This window comes from Ursus arctos, unplaced genomic scaffold (genome assembly GCF_023065955.2).
Source record: "Ursus arctos isolate Adak ecotype North America unplaced genomic scaffold, UrsArc2.0 scaffold_4, whole genome shotgun sequence".
Classification (NCBI taxonomy): Eukaryota; Metazoa; Chordata; class Mammalia; order Carnivora; family Ursidae; genus Ursus; species Ursus arctos.
The window spans coordinates 76,916,496-76,933,221 of record NW_026623056.1 but is presented as its reverse complement, the minus strand read 5'-3'; the positions used below and the strand labels follow the sequence as shown (position 1 = coordinate 76,933,221).

General features: G+C 35.9%; 1 protein-coding gene across 7 annotated transcripts in view; it reads right to left on the bottom strand.

Annotated features, from left to right (window-relative positions):
• GABPA (GA binding protein transcription factor subunit alpha) overlaps positions 1-16,726 on the bottom strand; it is a 35,763-nt gene that overhangs the window by 17,553 nt on the left and 1,484 nt on the right. For 3 of the 7 annotated variants that reach the window (XM_026518571.4, XM_026518426.4, XM_026518649.4), the window contains exons 2-5: positions 11,797-11,899; positions 9,315-9,459; positions 5,687-5,771; positions 3,007-3,252 (exon numbers count right to left, since the gene is read on the bottom strand). In XM_026518571.4, the coding sequence (XP_026374356.1) occupies positions 3,007-3,252; positions 5,687-5,771; positions 9,315-9,459; positions 11,797-11,873 (553 nt within the window). In that variant the 5' untranslated portion in view covers positions 11,874-11,899. Of the gene's footprint in view, positions 1-3,006; positions 3,253-5,686; positions 5,772-9,314; positions 9,460-11,796; positions 11,915-13,491; positions 13,554-14,216; positions 15,696-15,987; positions 16,547-16,726 lie in introns of those variants that run through there. The other 4 variants (XM_048214742.2, XM_048214743.2, XM_044379566.3 and 1 more) reach the window with 4 other exon arrangements.

Here is a 16,726-nt window from a genome sequence, read left to right as displayed (position 1 = left end):
AGTGGGGAGTAGGACTGAAGAAAGCAAAACTGTTTTTGTAAGACTTTTTTTTCTTTAAACCAGACTTGACAGATACACAATGAGAGCTTCCCCATGAGACTCAGGGAGAGCTATGGAACTGGAGAGCTAGCTATATAGAAATCAACTCTACCTGTAAAATACTTTATTTTTGTGTGAATATATAATATTTTAAAATGTGAATATCTGACAATTCTGGGAGCCAAAAAACATTGAGTATGTATCTTTTTTTTTTTTATTATTCAAACAACTGGAAGAAAAAATAAAAATAAGCACAGCCATCTTTTCAATATTCTTGGTTAACAAAGGACAAGAATGAATACTGACTTTAATTTTACTTTTAGTCAGTTTTAACATTTGCATTTGACCAGCTTTCTAACTACTATGAATTCATTAATCTGAGTTTCGGCTATAGGTTTTAAATGTGAAATAGTAAAAAAACAAACAAAAAAAACAACAAAAAAAAAAAACAAAAAAAAAATCAATCAGTCAATCAGCAGGAAAAAGGATCAGAGTCCTGGAAAAATATAAAAGTGAAGGGAATGTATATAATGAAGAGGTGGCTCTAAGCTCCTGTCATGATACAAAGTTGATATGTGGAAAATGAACTTTAGGAAACTGTCCAATGGGAATCAGTATTTCAAAGAGATTTAAAGCAGCTATGACCAGTTAACCACATTTCAATTTTGCAGAGAATTAAGCAATTTCAAAATGACTACCCTTAGGTACAGACACAGTAACCTGACAGTTTCCTAAGAAAACAGTAATCAAATTTCTAAAACTTTCCAGTTGCTAACAATTTCATGACAAAAAAAAAAAAAATCAATGATTTTTAAAAAGTCTTCCTATACCTAAATAAACCTCAAGTGTTTTAAAAGACCTTTACTCTAAGTAAATGATACCCCTGGTAGGTACTCTTGAGTTAGAGTTTATAATTTTGCTCTCTACAATTCATTATTATATACTACTCTCCATAAAAGATCCCACTACTGAAGGGTTCTTGTTGAAAGTCTAGTGAACTACGTAAAATATTATTTCAAATGTTTTTATGCTCTCTTCTTTCCTTCTCAGCATTTCCCCTCTCAGAGGTGACTTCAAACTCACTAACAATAAGGTCAAGCATGACATCTATGCTAGCTTTTACAAGTCAAAAATAAATAACAACATTGTCAAGCACATATGTGCGGAACGGCTCTATCTGATCCTCTGAACTGGACTTACCTTCTTAGGTTCCAATTAAAAGCCCCTCTCCTGGCTTCCTTCATCTATCCTTCTCCTGCTCGTGCCACACAATTTTATGTACAAATACTCAGGTTACCAACAACTCATGAAGCTTCAATAATATTTATCCCCCAACACTCTTCCCATTTGCCCCCCAAAGGTTAATATTGTTTTCTCCACTTCTACAATGTCTGTTTTTTTCCTATAATTCAGCTTAGTCTAACTCTACAGTTACTTTTTTCTAAATCTACCAATGAATCTCTGATCACCAAATTTAATAGATACTACTCAGTTGGCATTTTTTTTTTTACTTTTGTCAGCAATGTGGCCACTCTTGACCATCTAAAACTCTTTTCCAATTTCAGAGACACTAAATACAATTCTTATTTTCCTTCTATCTCTTCAGGTATTCCATGTCTCAATTTCTTTTCCTCAACCTGAAATGCCAACAAGGTCCAGCCTTTAACGTTGTGTTCCTTTCCATTTTCTCTCTCTCCATCAGAGACTGTATACACTTGTTTAGCTTCGAAACAAACTCAACACAGCGAAGTCCCAGAAAACATCTTTATCTCCAGTCCAAATCTGGTGTACCTGAATATACTTTCTGGCTACCTTCAGTTGAAATAGGTACTATCACTTCAAAATGAAGTACTACCAACACTTTCCCTCCAAAAATCTTTCCAATACCAGACTTCCCCACTGCCCCCACTTAAGCTCTGGAGGGCATGGCCTATCTTTCTTACGTGCCATTGAAAGTCAGCATTTAACATGATGCCTGGCATATGTAGTTCACTAACTATGTAATGAAGATGTAACCAGGTCTCATCAGTATGATCACTGCCCTAGTCACCCAAGCTTGAGAAGTTCCATCAGTACCTGTATCTCTCTCTCCTCTCTACCCTCACACAATCCATCAGTCAGCTGCTCAGCCCCATCACTGGTTTCATTCATCTCTTCCCACATAAATTATCAAGTCTAGGCAAATCTAGACATTATCACCTAGTTACAGCTCAACTATAACATGCTCCTGTTTTCCCTTCATTCGGTCTCTACCTGCTCCAACGTATGTCGTGTACTACTGCGACATTCATCTCCCACAGTCATGTCCATCAATCAAAAGCAGTTCTATAATGCTGGAGAGTAACTCCACCAAATCTTCTCGCTACTCCTGCATACTCATTTCTGTGTTCAACTTTTGCACATACATTTCCTGTCTGGACTGTCCTATGCCCAATAGTTTGTCTATAATAAAACTTTTGCCAATGTGCCCCAAACCACTGCAATCCCTGTGAGATTCTTTTCATTTTTTTAAGATTTCCATGCTGAGGCGGGGAGACCGACTTGGGGCTCGATTCCAAGACCTTGAGATCATGACCTGAGCTGAGGTCAAAGGCTGGATGCTCAACTGACTGCTACCCAGGTGCCCCTGATTCCTTTGAGATCCTAATAGCATATTCACTTTAAGTAAGCTACTGACAGCTTAAAACCATTCTAGCTTTTATGGTAATCATCTCTTTCCATTTACCTTCTCTTTCTTCAACTCCACTGTGAACACCCTAAAGACAGATACAGATTTTTAAATTTCTTTGTATTCTTAGCACCTGGGACAGTATTTGTCCAAAGGGGTAAAAAGAGAGATACAGAAAATCAATGTTCTTCCTAAAAATTTTACACTTAAAATAGATTATAACTTACTCACCCTAGTGTCTTCTATGTCAAGTTTATTTCTTACTGTTCTACCTTACATGTATTTAAGTATTTTATTACCATAAGGTATCCCAAGGCGTTCTTGCTCTTTCCTATAACCTTCCAGAGCTGCAGCCCATCTTGTCACTTGTTCTGAGGTTTCATCTGAAATAGTTGTAATGTGTTTTGTGCCATCAAGAGTTATTACTTGAGCTTCCTCAACAAGATGCGCTTCTGCTTCGGCATGGTGGGCGTCTGGATCGATGACTACTTCAACTGTTTCCGCAGGTTTAACAATTTCAAGGATGTTTAGCTTAGGTTCAATTCCTTAAGAGTGAAAAAAAAAATAAATCTAAATGAAAACACAAAAGTCACTAAAAAATAAAATTTAGCTTTGTTTATATGTTCTCAAATGGTAGAGAAAATCCTCTCTTTTAGACACAAATACAACTATTCACTAGAACTTTGGTAGATTAGATAACAGTATTGTGCTAATATTAATTTCCTGATTTTGATAATCATAATGTAGTCTTATAAAAGAATTCCTTATTTTTAGAAAACACAAACACTGATGCATTTAGGGATAGAAGGAAATCATGTCTGCAACTTAAACTGGGAAAAAAAGATCATGTGGGGATGGGTGGATGGAGAATAAAGCAAATGTAATACAAGTTAACATCTGGAGAATCTGGGTGAAGGACATCCAGGAATTCTTTTACTACTCTTGCAACTTTTCTGTAAGCCTATTTTTTATTTTTATTTATTTATTTATTTATTTATTTATTTTTAAGATTTTTATTTATTTATTCGACACAGATAGAGACAGCCAGTGAGAGAGGGAACACAAGCAGGGGGAGCAGGAGAGGAAGAAGCAGGCTCATAGCGGAAGAGCCTGATGTGGGGCTCGATCCCGTAACGCCGGGATCACGCCCTGAGCCGAAGGCAGACGCTTAACCGCTGTGCCACCCAGGGGCCCCAGTAAGTCTAAAAGGATATAAAAACACCACCACCACACGCAGCTACGTATAAACATTTATTAGAAAAAAAGTACCAATATGGATTAGAAAATAAAAACTAGACTAAGGGACATATAAATGAGTAGCTACCCACCTGTAGAATTTTAAAAGTCCTTCTAAGCAAATTAAAATTATTTACTGACTGCTTTTCTTTTCAAAGGTCAAAGTACATGTTTTAAAAATGAATAGGCACTGAGTTTGTCAAATTAAATTCAAAGTAACTTCTGATTTCCATTTTCAATTAAATCAAATTCTTAAGATAGTCAAAATAAAATAAACTAGCCCTTTATAAAATCATCTCATATACTTCTGTTACAATGACAGCCCTAAAGAACTATTATTATTCCTTAACAGCTACTGTTTGGTCATCCGTTCTGTTATAACCTGCATCAAATTTAATCAGTGTATTTGAAAGATTGAAACTCAACTTCAATCCTCCCTGAAAACCAACTCTATAAAAAATGTATTGCTATCATTCATTATATGGTATAAAGGTAAATCACTTTTTTCAAATATACATGAGAAAAGTAACTGTAACTTAAAAAAAAATTTTTTTTTAGATTTATTCCCTAGTCCTCTACTCAAATTTCATCAAGTCAGCTCTTCCCAAATCCACTTACACTGAGAGGTGACTAGGCTTTTAAAGATAAAACGAAGAATTTCTTTCTTATTGCCAATGATAGTACCAGGGAAATTGTAAATCGGAAGGGGATAACTACCATTTTTATAGTTTGAGAAACTATGATTTGTGAAATGCGATTGTAAGCAATATGTTCAAACATAAAATTAGTCTAAAACTCTGGTCAGAACTCCTAACAAGCCACATTTTTAAAAACTAAAATTCAACCTACCAAAACTGGTTTCCTAATTTTCTAACTTTTGTACTTACACAAGAGTAGTAAAATACTGTGATGGATATGGCTGACTGAGTCACTCAACATCTTTTGCAAATTCCTCTCTCTCTCTCTCTCTCTATTAAACTGTAGGGACTAGATTTCCTTGTGGTGAGGGTTCCAGTTGTAATTCTGGCTCTAGAATCACTGGCATAAGTCTTCTATCTGGAAATGAGTTAAGAAGGGACAAGTAGACACACGGAACCCATTTTTTGGCTAGTGTGGATCACTGTGAAGGGAGAGTGGTTCTAAGTTGACAGCTATAATGGTGGCTTTCAGATCTGGCATTTTCCAGATCATGGCAGGGCAACAGCTTCCTTGGCAATCCAGTTCTGCAGTGGGGCTAACGTGTTCTGAGAAAGTCAACAAGAACCTGTTCTTCCAGCTCTATGTTACAGTATATCCTTCCCTGAGAAAACTAGTTAGACTATGTTATATTTAAAAAAAAAAAAAAAAAAAAAAACGAGTATGTTATACTATCTGCTTCACCCTGACAGATATAATTAAGTTTTTTTTTTTTTTGGACAGAGACAGCCAGCAAGAGAGGGAGCACAAGCAGGGGGAGTGGGAGAGGAAGAAGCAGGCTCCTAGCGGAGGAGCCTGATGTGGGGCTCGATGCTAGAACGCTGGGATCACCCCCTGAGCCGAAGGCAGACGCTTAACGACTGCGCCACGCAGGCGCCCCTCACCCTGACAGATATAATTAAACCAAAAGCATGAGTGTTTGGCTATTACATCACATTAAGTGATTTAGAGAACCACCTAAAACATCCCAAACTTGTAAAAAACTGAGTTCTCCCATATTTTAAAAAACATGAGCTAAACTTTTAAGTAACTATAAGAGCAGCTTACCTTGGTAAGAAATTACCTGTACACTAAGTTGTACAGTTCCATCTGTTTTTACTCCTTGGTCAAATAAACTTCGTTCTGGATCCAGCTAAACATGGGAAAATGATTAAGATTTGGTTTAGTCACCAGGTTTAATACAAATGGATGTACCAAACAGGACTTAATTACTGAGGCATACTACTGAAATTATAAGAACACATCTAATTATCCAAGATGTCATAGATTGTAATTCTTTGCCAAAATTAAACACATTTTAACCATTGTGGTAGTAATTAAGGACAACATAAATTAACCAAATTTATTTGAGGTGATGGTTTTCTCTAGCTCTGGAGTCTAGTTTAAGATTTTAAATAATGCCAAAGGCAACTGTTTATTCTATAAATATATTTTAAGCAGAAGATAATGTAATTTATCTGTCATGAATAAGGGGTGTTTAAATAGTGGGGAGATTTATATAAATCCATTAATATAATTTTTGCCATGTCCCCCTTATAACCAATGCCACATATTTAAGATCAAGGTTAACTCTAAATCTCTTGTAATGAAGTTATTAAATTTAAAGGACTTATGACCTTACTACTTAACCTAGCTTTGACACCTTCAATCATAATTCTGTTATCTTTTCAATATTAGTGTTTTTATCCTCCATATCTCCCTTACAGTGAATACATTTCACACAATGGCAACCTGATGACAAAAAGTAATCCTGACTTTCAGACACTGTCTGTCACTATTTCAAAAACAGACTTGCATTGCAATTATCTTGAATAAAGTATTTATCTGCCTGCGTTTCCTGCAGCTGGAGGTACAAAGCTCCCCCCCCCATTCCTAAGATTTCAGTCAATACTGTACTCATGGTACAAACACGTTTTCTTAATATTGAAAATGTCATATAAAACCTGAAATCTTAAATAACTTTAGGTCTAACAACAGGGATAAGAAAAACTGTGTAACCATGCAGAAAGACAGGTCAAACATGGTAGTTTTACTCCTTAAAAGAAGTCCGCCTGACGCTTTGTTACAAACTCTCCTAAACATCAAGATTTCTCCTCTGCAGTAGACACTGGTATGATCTACTAGAAGCTACAGCATGTGGAACTCTGCAAGTGAACTCTCGGGTGGTACTGAATATACCAGCTAGCTCACATACTCAAATTAGTACAACCCCGTTACTTTCCATCGGCTTTCAAGTCAGCATTCATCTGAAAATACAAAAGCATCACCACAAGCAGCAAGCATTCTGACTCCAAGTGCATGTGGTTAATTGATGCGAAGAAGAGAAGTTGCTAATCTCACATTCTTTTTGGGGAGAGGAAGGGAGACAGGGAGGACTGCAAAATGTTTTAGATCCTAGGCTAGCTTGGAATTCTGTGATCCAATAAGTATTCGACTAATATTTACTGAGAACTTAGATGCGTTGCATACTTCCCAAGTAATACCGTCATTTTGGGTAGATCAGGAATGCTAAGAAAAGCAACAAATGTTAGAGCTGAAAGGCAAGTAAGAGATCAAGTCCAGATTTTCCTTCACTTTACATATGAGAAAATCAGGTGAAGCCCAGTGATGCTGAGTTGACTTTCTTAAAAGTCTGCCTCAAACAATTAAAGAAAGAGTTTCAGAGTCACACAGGCCTGGGTTCAAATTATGGTACAAACACCTCTTTGTAGCTATGCATTGGGCAAATTACTTAACTTCTTTAAATCTCAGTTTCTACATCTGCAGAATGTAATTAAGAATATGCTGATTTCAAAGACTAATGTGAGTATCAAATAAGATAATGTAGCAGTGTTCTGCAAATATTTTTTCATTCAAGGTAAACTGCCCCTACAGCTCCAGTTCACCAATTTATCATGGCTGCCTTAGATACCAATCTACAAATTTTCTCTGAATTCCATGTTTTTGGAACATTTGAGCTATTTTCAGTTTCTGCACAACCATTCAATGAACATCTCAGATTTACAACTTTGCTCACCTGGGTGACGATTTCTATAAGAACAATTTATTGAGATTAACTACTAGGTATTTCACATTTAATATTAATAGACACAATACCAGATTACCTTCCAAAAAGACTGTGCTAATTTCTTCTCTCCCTGAGAGAAGAAAAACTTCAAATCCTAAAATTATAATAATATTAGACCCACATACATTCTCTAATTCTAGAAGAATAATATCCTTGCCTCCCCTCTCCCCCCAAAATTTACTAGACTTACTGAAAGGAAAAGATAAAAGTACGGCTGAGTGGCAACTGAAAGGCACAAATTTTATTAAAACATTCCAACTTATTCTACATCAAAATCTTATTTAAAAATATTAAGATATATGATGATTTGAATCTTTAAAAAACTAAGTCAAAAATCCTGTAGCATATGGAACAGGTATATCACAAGGCAGGCAAAGGGGAGAAGTAAAGAGGAAGACAAACCAAACAATACAAAAGAAGACACAATATGTATCTGTATTAATTAGGATTTAAAACAGCATAAAACTCTAGTACTTACTCATATGTTCAAGGACAGTCTAGAGAAACTCTTTGAGCAATTCTATCTAAGCTACTACTTTTTATACATGAAAATACTACCTTTCTTGAAAGAATACCATAAAACATGACTATGAATATACTATAAACATAACATATTATTAAAATACTACCACAGATAAAATCCTTTTGCAATAAACTCCAAGAAATATATATACTGGTGTTTAAGTGCTTATCCAAAATTTACTGCTGGAGCAAATAAAAATGGAAGGGAATGTAAAAATCACTTAGTCAAATTTTCTCTTTTTAAAGATGAGAAAACTAATGCACAAAGAAGCTAAAAGCTAGTTAGAAACAAAGTGTGAGGAGGACATACTTCAGGTTCCAAGGTCAATGTGCTTCTCACTACTTAAAGTTTAGGCTCTGATTCACATTTATTTAAACTCATTTCATATTTGTGAAAGTAAAAAGCAAATGTTTGATTTAGTACTCAAGATTTTTTTTCTAAGTAGGCTACACACTCAGCATGGAGCCTGATGCAGGGCTGGAACTTGTGACCCTCAGAGCAAGACCTGAGCTGAGACCCGGAGTCGTACGCTCAACCCACTGAGCCACCCAGCTGCCACTAGTACTCAATCTTTTAGATACAATTTTAAATGGAGGGAATTTTGCTGGTAGAACTTTTATTTTTAAATGCTTAAATTTTGTAATACAGGTCAAATTTAATTATAAAACTATAGCTATAGAGATAAAAGGCTAACAAAAAAATATTTCTGGGTGCCTGGCTGGCTCAGTTGGTAAAGCACGTGACTTGCCCTAGGGGTTGTAAGTTCAAGCCCCATGTTAGGTGTAGAGATTACTTAAAAATAAAATCTTAGGGGCGCCTGGGTAGCGCAGTTGTTAAGCATTTGCCTTCCGCTCAGGGCGTGATCCCAGCATTCTGGAATCGAGCCCCGCATCAGGCTCCTCCACTGGGAGCCTGCTTCTTCCTCTCCCACTCCCTCTGCTTGTGTTCCCTCTCTCGCTGGCTGTCTCTATGTCAAATAAATAAATAAAATCTTTAAAAAAAATAAATAAAATAAAATCTTAAATAAAAAACTCTAATGCAGACTTAAATGCTGAAATATAAATCTCAAAAGAAAAAAAAATTACCTGGATATCTTGCAGGCAAATTTCATGAGCATCCAAAGAACACTGTAGTCTTGGTTCTAGTAGTTTCTTTAAATTGCCTATTGGCTCATTGATGTCTATAGCCTGGCTTACACATTCAGCTGGGGTGTAGGTTTGTTCTACAATGCTAAATGTTAAAGGATATAATGGTTAACAATTATTTCTACCCTGGATATTAAAGTCTGGTTTTTGAAACTTATTTCTGCATAGACACTATTCCTAGTGGTAGGCTTATCACCAACTAGTGTTGCCAAACTGAATACTAAATTGCAGAGAAATGTTAGCATGAAGTTTAAAGCACCCCTGCAAATATATCTTCTTATATATACACACACACACACACATAAGTGTATATACACACATATAAATACTGCATATACAATATTTACAGAGAAATATAAATATTACATTTCAACTTATTTTGAAAAATTTTAGGCCCAGAATGTAAAATTAAAAAGTCCCCTCAAAATTTGTATGTCATCTCTACTAGTCAATTTCCTTTCCCAACATAAATAAATGTACATAATAAGGCATGAAAATATAAGTTATATAAAATACTTTCCATTTAATTCTATCTGAGAACTACTGGTTATAATCAGTATAATTCCACATTAAAAAAATACATTCCTGCTTTAAAACCCTGAAGCTCTTCTATATTGTTATTTCCTACTTTGAATTCTGTGAAATCTTAAGTGCCTTGAGGGTTAAATCTTTGGCAAATAATTTTACATACTTTTTTCAAATCCTTATATGGAGTCGAAGAGAAAATAGACATCAAATAATATCTGCTAAATCAGTAACCTGAAATTCAATTAAGTTTCACAGCATGTTTACCTTTAATATGATTTAATTTTCATTTGTAGTTGTCAAAGACAGCATCATGTATTTAAAAATTTGTCAAGTTCCATTTTCACACAAATTCCCAGTATAATGATATATGCATGATATTCAATAAATGTACACAGCCTAAATTTCTCCTAATACTTTAAAAGTTTATAGTAGACCACTCATGATTAAAAACAAAGATTATTTTTAAATGATAGTAAACTATTATTACTATTATTTTTGTTAAGGTAAATTAACTGGGTCTTTTGGCTAAGTATTTCTACCAAAGTCTTTAGCAATCGCACAATAGGCTATAATTTTCTTTTTCTGTAACAATCATTCTTTAAAAGAAATGTCACTTAAGATAGATTTGTAAAGACCTATTTCCTGTGAGCTCAACATTTAAAAAATGTTTAAATATTTTGTTGCCGCCATTTAAACCTTGGGAAACATCATGCAAATCTCTGAATTTCTCTTGAAAAACTGGATGATCTCAAATCACTGGACCTAAATTCCTGCAGAACAACTATGTACTACAGCTTCAGAGCAGCAACTGCTCCTTTACGGCCACTCCCCAGGTTAACACAGTAACTATCAATTTCTTACATGAGACATCTGCAAAGATTTTCTGTAAAGGGGCCAAACAGTAAAAACACGTTAGGGTATGTGGGCCATTTGTATGTGTACACATAAAAATAAATATATTCACATATGTATGTATAAACACACATGCATGCATATATATATGTACCAGATAACTGAGAGGAGCAAATAGCATTCTCAAACATGTGGAAAAGCTCTATTAAAAATTTAAGGTTTTAAATCTCAGCTTGACTCTCAACACTCAGCATCCCTGTCAACATTAGTGATTTTGTCCATTCAACACAGAGTTGTTCCATACCTTCATTTATTCCACAGAAGTCCTCTACTACTCTTTAGTTCCTTTCACTATCAACATATTATCTCATCTCCTTTATAGAGAAATGTAGGGACCATTAGCCATCATCTTCCTCAAGCTTCTTCTTGACTCTCAAATCTCTATTTTTATCCAGACTGTGCCCCTGGATTCTGAACTCATTACCACTGCTCTACCTCTTTAATGGAGTAATATTCCATTACTATTCCAAAAACGAACACCTTCCACTGCACTATATACTTAGTATTGTGCACATAATTATCCATATACCCACACGCCTCCTCAAATACAATGTGGCCTCTGTAAGAGCAAGTTACTCTCTCACTAATTCATATATGCCTGACAGTTACTAGTTTATAGCAGTTACTTATAGATATTTATTCAATTACTTCGGGTTGTGAATTAAACTCTTTCTGAAATAAAAGTAACCTGCACTGAAGAAAGGAAAAAGAATCAAACCGTGCCCTAAGGAAAAGAACTATCACAATCAATTGCTTCATCATTATCATCTACATTTTCTACTACCTTTAGTTTAAAACTGTCTTTCCCTCCCAGCTACAAAGCAATTTAAGTCAAAAGTAAAAAAGTAATACATTAATCTCCCAAAATGCTGAGGTCAGTTGAAAAAAAAAAAAAAGGTCTCCCCAAAACTATGGCTTGATTCCTAATTTTAAGTAGCTATGCTAATAATTATAAAAAGTGGTAAATGCAGAAAAAACCAACCTTTCTTCTGTGCACTCTGGTTTCTCTGTCCCATCAATCTCAATTTCTATCAGCTCCTCTGCTTCTCTTTTAGTCATGGTTGGAGTATTTCAAAAACTCAGTCCTGCAAGAGTTAAAACTTAAGACATTTTGAAATTATCTGCGTAAACAGAAATGCTACACAAAAAGCAGAAATCCAATTCAAATAAAAGCAGAGGGTAAGCAGAAGAGGATGAAGTAATCTTCACATATAAGAGGAACTCCACAATGTTTATATTAACTTAACATGACTTTTTCATCATTTCATTGTATTTACTGGGATATTTTTTGGCCCTAACTCTGAGTCAATATATTAACGCAAGTTACTTCAAAATCAAGTGAAAGGTATGTCAATTCTATTACAGCAACTCAATCTTAATAATGGATTCAAACCTGCACCTTAAAAATTAACATGGAGATTAATTATAGTTTTTCAGCTAAAAGCTGTACTTTAGTAGCAAAATTTACTGCAAAGCATTGTAATGATAGTGACATAAAGTTAACCAGAGCTAGTATCTGTGTTACAAATTACATCTCATAAAGGCCAGTACGATATTTTAAAACAGCAAAATAAAGTAATGAATCATTATCGATATGCGTATTATTGTCCTGATTACACATTAGAATTTTGATTTTTTATATGTGGTTTATATATTTCAAACCACTAATTTCAGTTTTTGATTCTCTCATGTAAAATTACCTGCTGCTTTAAACTACCATTGCTACAAAATCATTATAATTTAAAAAATGCTAAGTAATGCAAAAAATAGCTGTGTATATTGGTATTTCTTTGTGGCCATTTATTTCTGAGGTATTAATGCTGTTAAGTTACAGGTTGTGACTCTTTGACTTATATTTGGTATTCTATTATTTGTAAAAGAGACTCCCACTTACAAGATCTGACAAAATGAAGACTTCCGATATCCATTCCTAATAATAATAATCACTATTTACTGAGCACCAGGCACAAGCATTTAAATGCTTTATAATCTTTACAACAGAACAATCTTATTTTGAGTCCACCCTCACATGAAAACTATCCAGAGGCTAGTGAGGCTCGGCCACATGTCGCTCCATGTCACACCTTAGTTAGGTGCGCACCTAACTACACATCATTCTAGGTGAGGCTGAACCGTGGTTTGTTCAAAGATAGGCTCTATATTGCAAACATACACTAGTGCAAGAACCACCATCTCTAACCCGGAATACTGCCACGACCTCTGCCAACAGGTTTTCCTATTTCTGTGCCCTCGTCCCCTCTACAGTCCATTCTCAATCAATACAATAGCCAGTGTGATCGTTAATTTCTGCACTCATTATCTTCCTTCCTCCATTCTATTATCACCAAAGCACAAAGACCCAAATTGTCCAAGAGTGACTTTAGGAACTTAATTGGTTTGTCTAGATCAGGGACTTTGCCAGCTTCCTGAAATAGGAGGGGGTTTTTGCCAGGTCTCAATTTCTCAAGGGACCAAAGTCTCTGGAAGGCACAATAACCCAAAACTTGTGAATATATGAAGTTACATGGCAGAGGGAAATTAGGGTTACTAATCAGCCGATCTTAAAATAGAGATTATCCAGCTTTATCTAGTTGGACCCAATAAAATCACAAGTCCTTAGAAATGGAAGAGGGAATGTGAAGAGATCCAGAGTGATTCAAAGCTGGACAGACTCAACTGGCTCTGAAGATGGAGGGAAGTTCCGAGCCACACGCCAAGAACACGGGCAGCCTCCAGAAGCTGAAAAACGAAAGAAATTCTCCCCTAGAACCTCCAGAAGGAACACAGTTCTGCTGATCTGATTTTAGCCCAGAAAGATCCATTTCAGACTTGATTTCCAGAACTTTATATAATTAACTGATGATATATTTAAGCCACTCAATGTACAGTAATTTGTCACACAGTAATACTAGAAAACTATCTTCTTCCCCACTTTAGAAGGGCTCTAACTCTCCTTAGGTCCCACCATCTCCAGCAGCTGAGGAGCTGGTTTCTGACAACTTAGTCTCTAAATAGCTCGCACCTAAATCTAGACTATCTGGTACAGAGGAGTCTGATTTTCCCCAAATTATCAAGGTTGCCCTATAAAAAGGAAAAACAGTAATGGGATGAGGTTCTCCACATGGATACACAACATGCACTCCCAGCAGACTGCCTAGGTCCGGGCAGACTTTTGTTTTGGATGATGAAAGAATTAAGGACTCTTCTTGTTGACTTTGGACTAATTAAGTCTTCCCTTTCTCCAGTAAAGCCTATCCCGTAACTGATGTTTTGTATTAAATCGTGGAATTCATACTGAGCACTATAGCAAAACAACTGATAACCAGTAGGGACCTACCTTATAGGATAACTTAAGAATATTTATTTATAGATGTATACAAAGTACTTGGAATGGAATCTCACCCTTAGTTGGAACTCCATTAATATGCGTTGAAAAAAAAGCTGTAAGTACTATTACACATCAGATAAAACTGGCTCCAGGTGCCTTCAAGGCTTAAGCATGAGAGGTAAAACTATAAAGCTAATAGAAAAAAATGGTGGAGATTTTTTGCAGTCTAAGGGTAGAAAAGGATTTCTTTTTTTTTTTTTTTTTTAAGATTTTATTTATTTGACAGAGAGAGAGAGACAGCCAGCGAAAGAGGGAACACAAACAGGGGGAGTGGGAGAGGAAGAAACAGGCTTCCCAGCAGAGCAGGGAGCCCGATGCGGGGCTTGATCCCAGGACCCCAGGATCACGCCCTGAGCGGAAGGCAGACGCTTAACGACTGAGCCACCCAGGCGTCCCAGAAAAGGATTTCTTAAATAAAATTCCAAACATATAAACTATAAGGACAAAAAAACTGATGGATTTCATTACATAAAAATAAAGATTTATGTTCAATAGACAGGCTACAGAGTGGGAAAATATATTTCCAATATTCAAAAGTGACAAGGGACTAATAATTGGAATATTAGACAACAAACTGCAAACAACCTCAAAAAAGGACAAATTAGAAAAGTAAAGCATAGGAAAAGGAAATTCACATGAAAGTAAGCAAAACAGCTAAGGATATGAAGAAATGCTCAAATTCAAATCATCCCCCAAAATGCAATTTAAAATAAAGAATTTTAACTCTATACTGTGTGTGCTGGTATGTATGGCAAAGATTAGAAATTTGACTACAGAAGAGTTAGTAGGGGATGTGAGGATGTAAAAATCCTCTGCTGCTAGTAATGAGGTACAGACAGATGTAGCTATTTTGGAAAAAAAATCTAGCAGCACTTGTTCAACTCAAGCATGCTTGTATTTATGACCCAGCAATATTGCCCTTAGATAACCATTACAGACATTCTCACATTGATTGATAGTAGGATGTTCAGGACAGCTTTGTTGGTGATAGCTGGAAGCTGAAGCCAATATGAGTATCCATGGTAAGAAAGCAGCACATGCTAGGAAACTTTATTAGCAGCTAGAAATAAGAAAATAATGTACACATACACAATCATAAGAAAAAGGGAGAAACAGAATAAGGTTTATAGCAGAACACTTAAAAGATTACTTATGGGGAATCTGGGTGGCTCAGTTGGTTGGGCAGCCAACTGCTGGTTTTTGCCTCAGGTCACAATCTCAGGGTTCTGGGATGGAGCCCTACAGTGGGCTCTAGCTCAGCGTAGAGTCTGTGGATTCTCTGTCTCCCTCTGCCTGATCCCCCGCACCCCTGTTGTCTCTAAAATAAATAAATAAATTTTTAAAAAAAAATCACTTATGTTTTATTTTCAGGGCTTACACTCATCATCCACTCTTAACCTCCATTACTTACTTATTTATTATTATTTTTTAATTAAGTAGGCTCCACGCCCAACCTGGGGCTTGAACTCATGACCCTCTCAGATCAAAAGTCGCAGGCTCTACTGACTGAGCCAGCCAGGCACGCCCCTCCATAGCCAATTAAAAAAAAAAAGAAAAATTAGAAAACAAGTGAAATTTCTGGGAACTATGGAAAAATAGAAATGAGGAAGTAACCAGAAGCTGAGAAATAGCCTTACAGGCTTCTCAGCAGGGATAACCATAGCTGGACTTAATATAAGCACTAAAACAGGGAGTTGTTTAAAAGAAATTTATCCTGTGATCTTCCAAAAAAGTTATATATTAGTTGCCCACAAGGTGCCAAATAAAGCAAAAAATGAGCCTTACATTTTGGAAAAAATCACGTTAGTCATGGTCTCTGAACTGATCTCTTTCTGTCTCATTCCAAATCTAGTTTAGAGAAGCAGTGGAGAGGTTTGGGAAATTATCCAAATCTTAGATTTCAGTGCTTGAGTGGGTCTTAGCTCTTTTTCTGGAACCAATTTTCCAGAATTCTATGTCAATACCTAAGAAAATGGAGAACAGAACATTACAAGGAGCCTCTTCACCTAAGGGCTACCCCTGATGCCCCGGTCTCTCCTAGATTAAATCTAACCGGGGTTCAGAACACTTCACAAAACGCATACAAATTAACTAAAAATTCCTAGAAAGGCTAGTTTTCCAGGAATGTAGATTTGAAGTTTTATAAATAAAAGCTGGGAGAGAGATTTAACTCAACAGTTTTAATTTAGTATTCAGCCTCCCCACGGTCTCAGTTTAACTCACCTCAATTTAACATCTACCTCCTTAATTTGTTATTTCAACACTATATATCCCTCATGACATGCATATATGCAATTCAGGTAAAACTGCCTTATGTCCACCTAGTGTCAGAATAAGTCTTAAAAAAAAAAAAAGGCTTGGGAAAACCTCGATCAAAACCCCGAGACAGGTTATTTCCCTAAAGTTGCTCCTAAAGAGCTGACTAATTTCTTCCTAAGCTAAGACAGTACAGTACCTAGGAATGTTATCACTGCCCAGCTCTTAGCTCCGGGGAAACTTTCTGTATCTTTGCTCCTCCCACGAG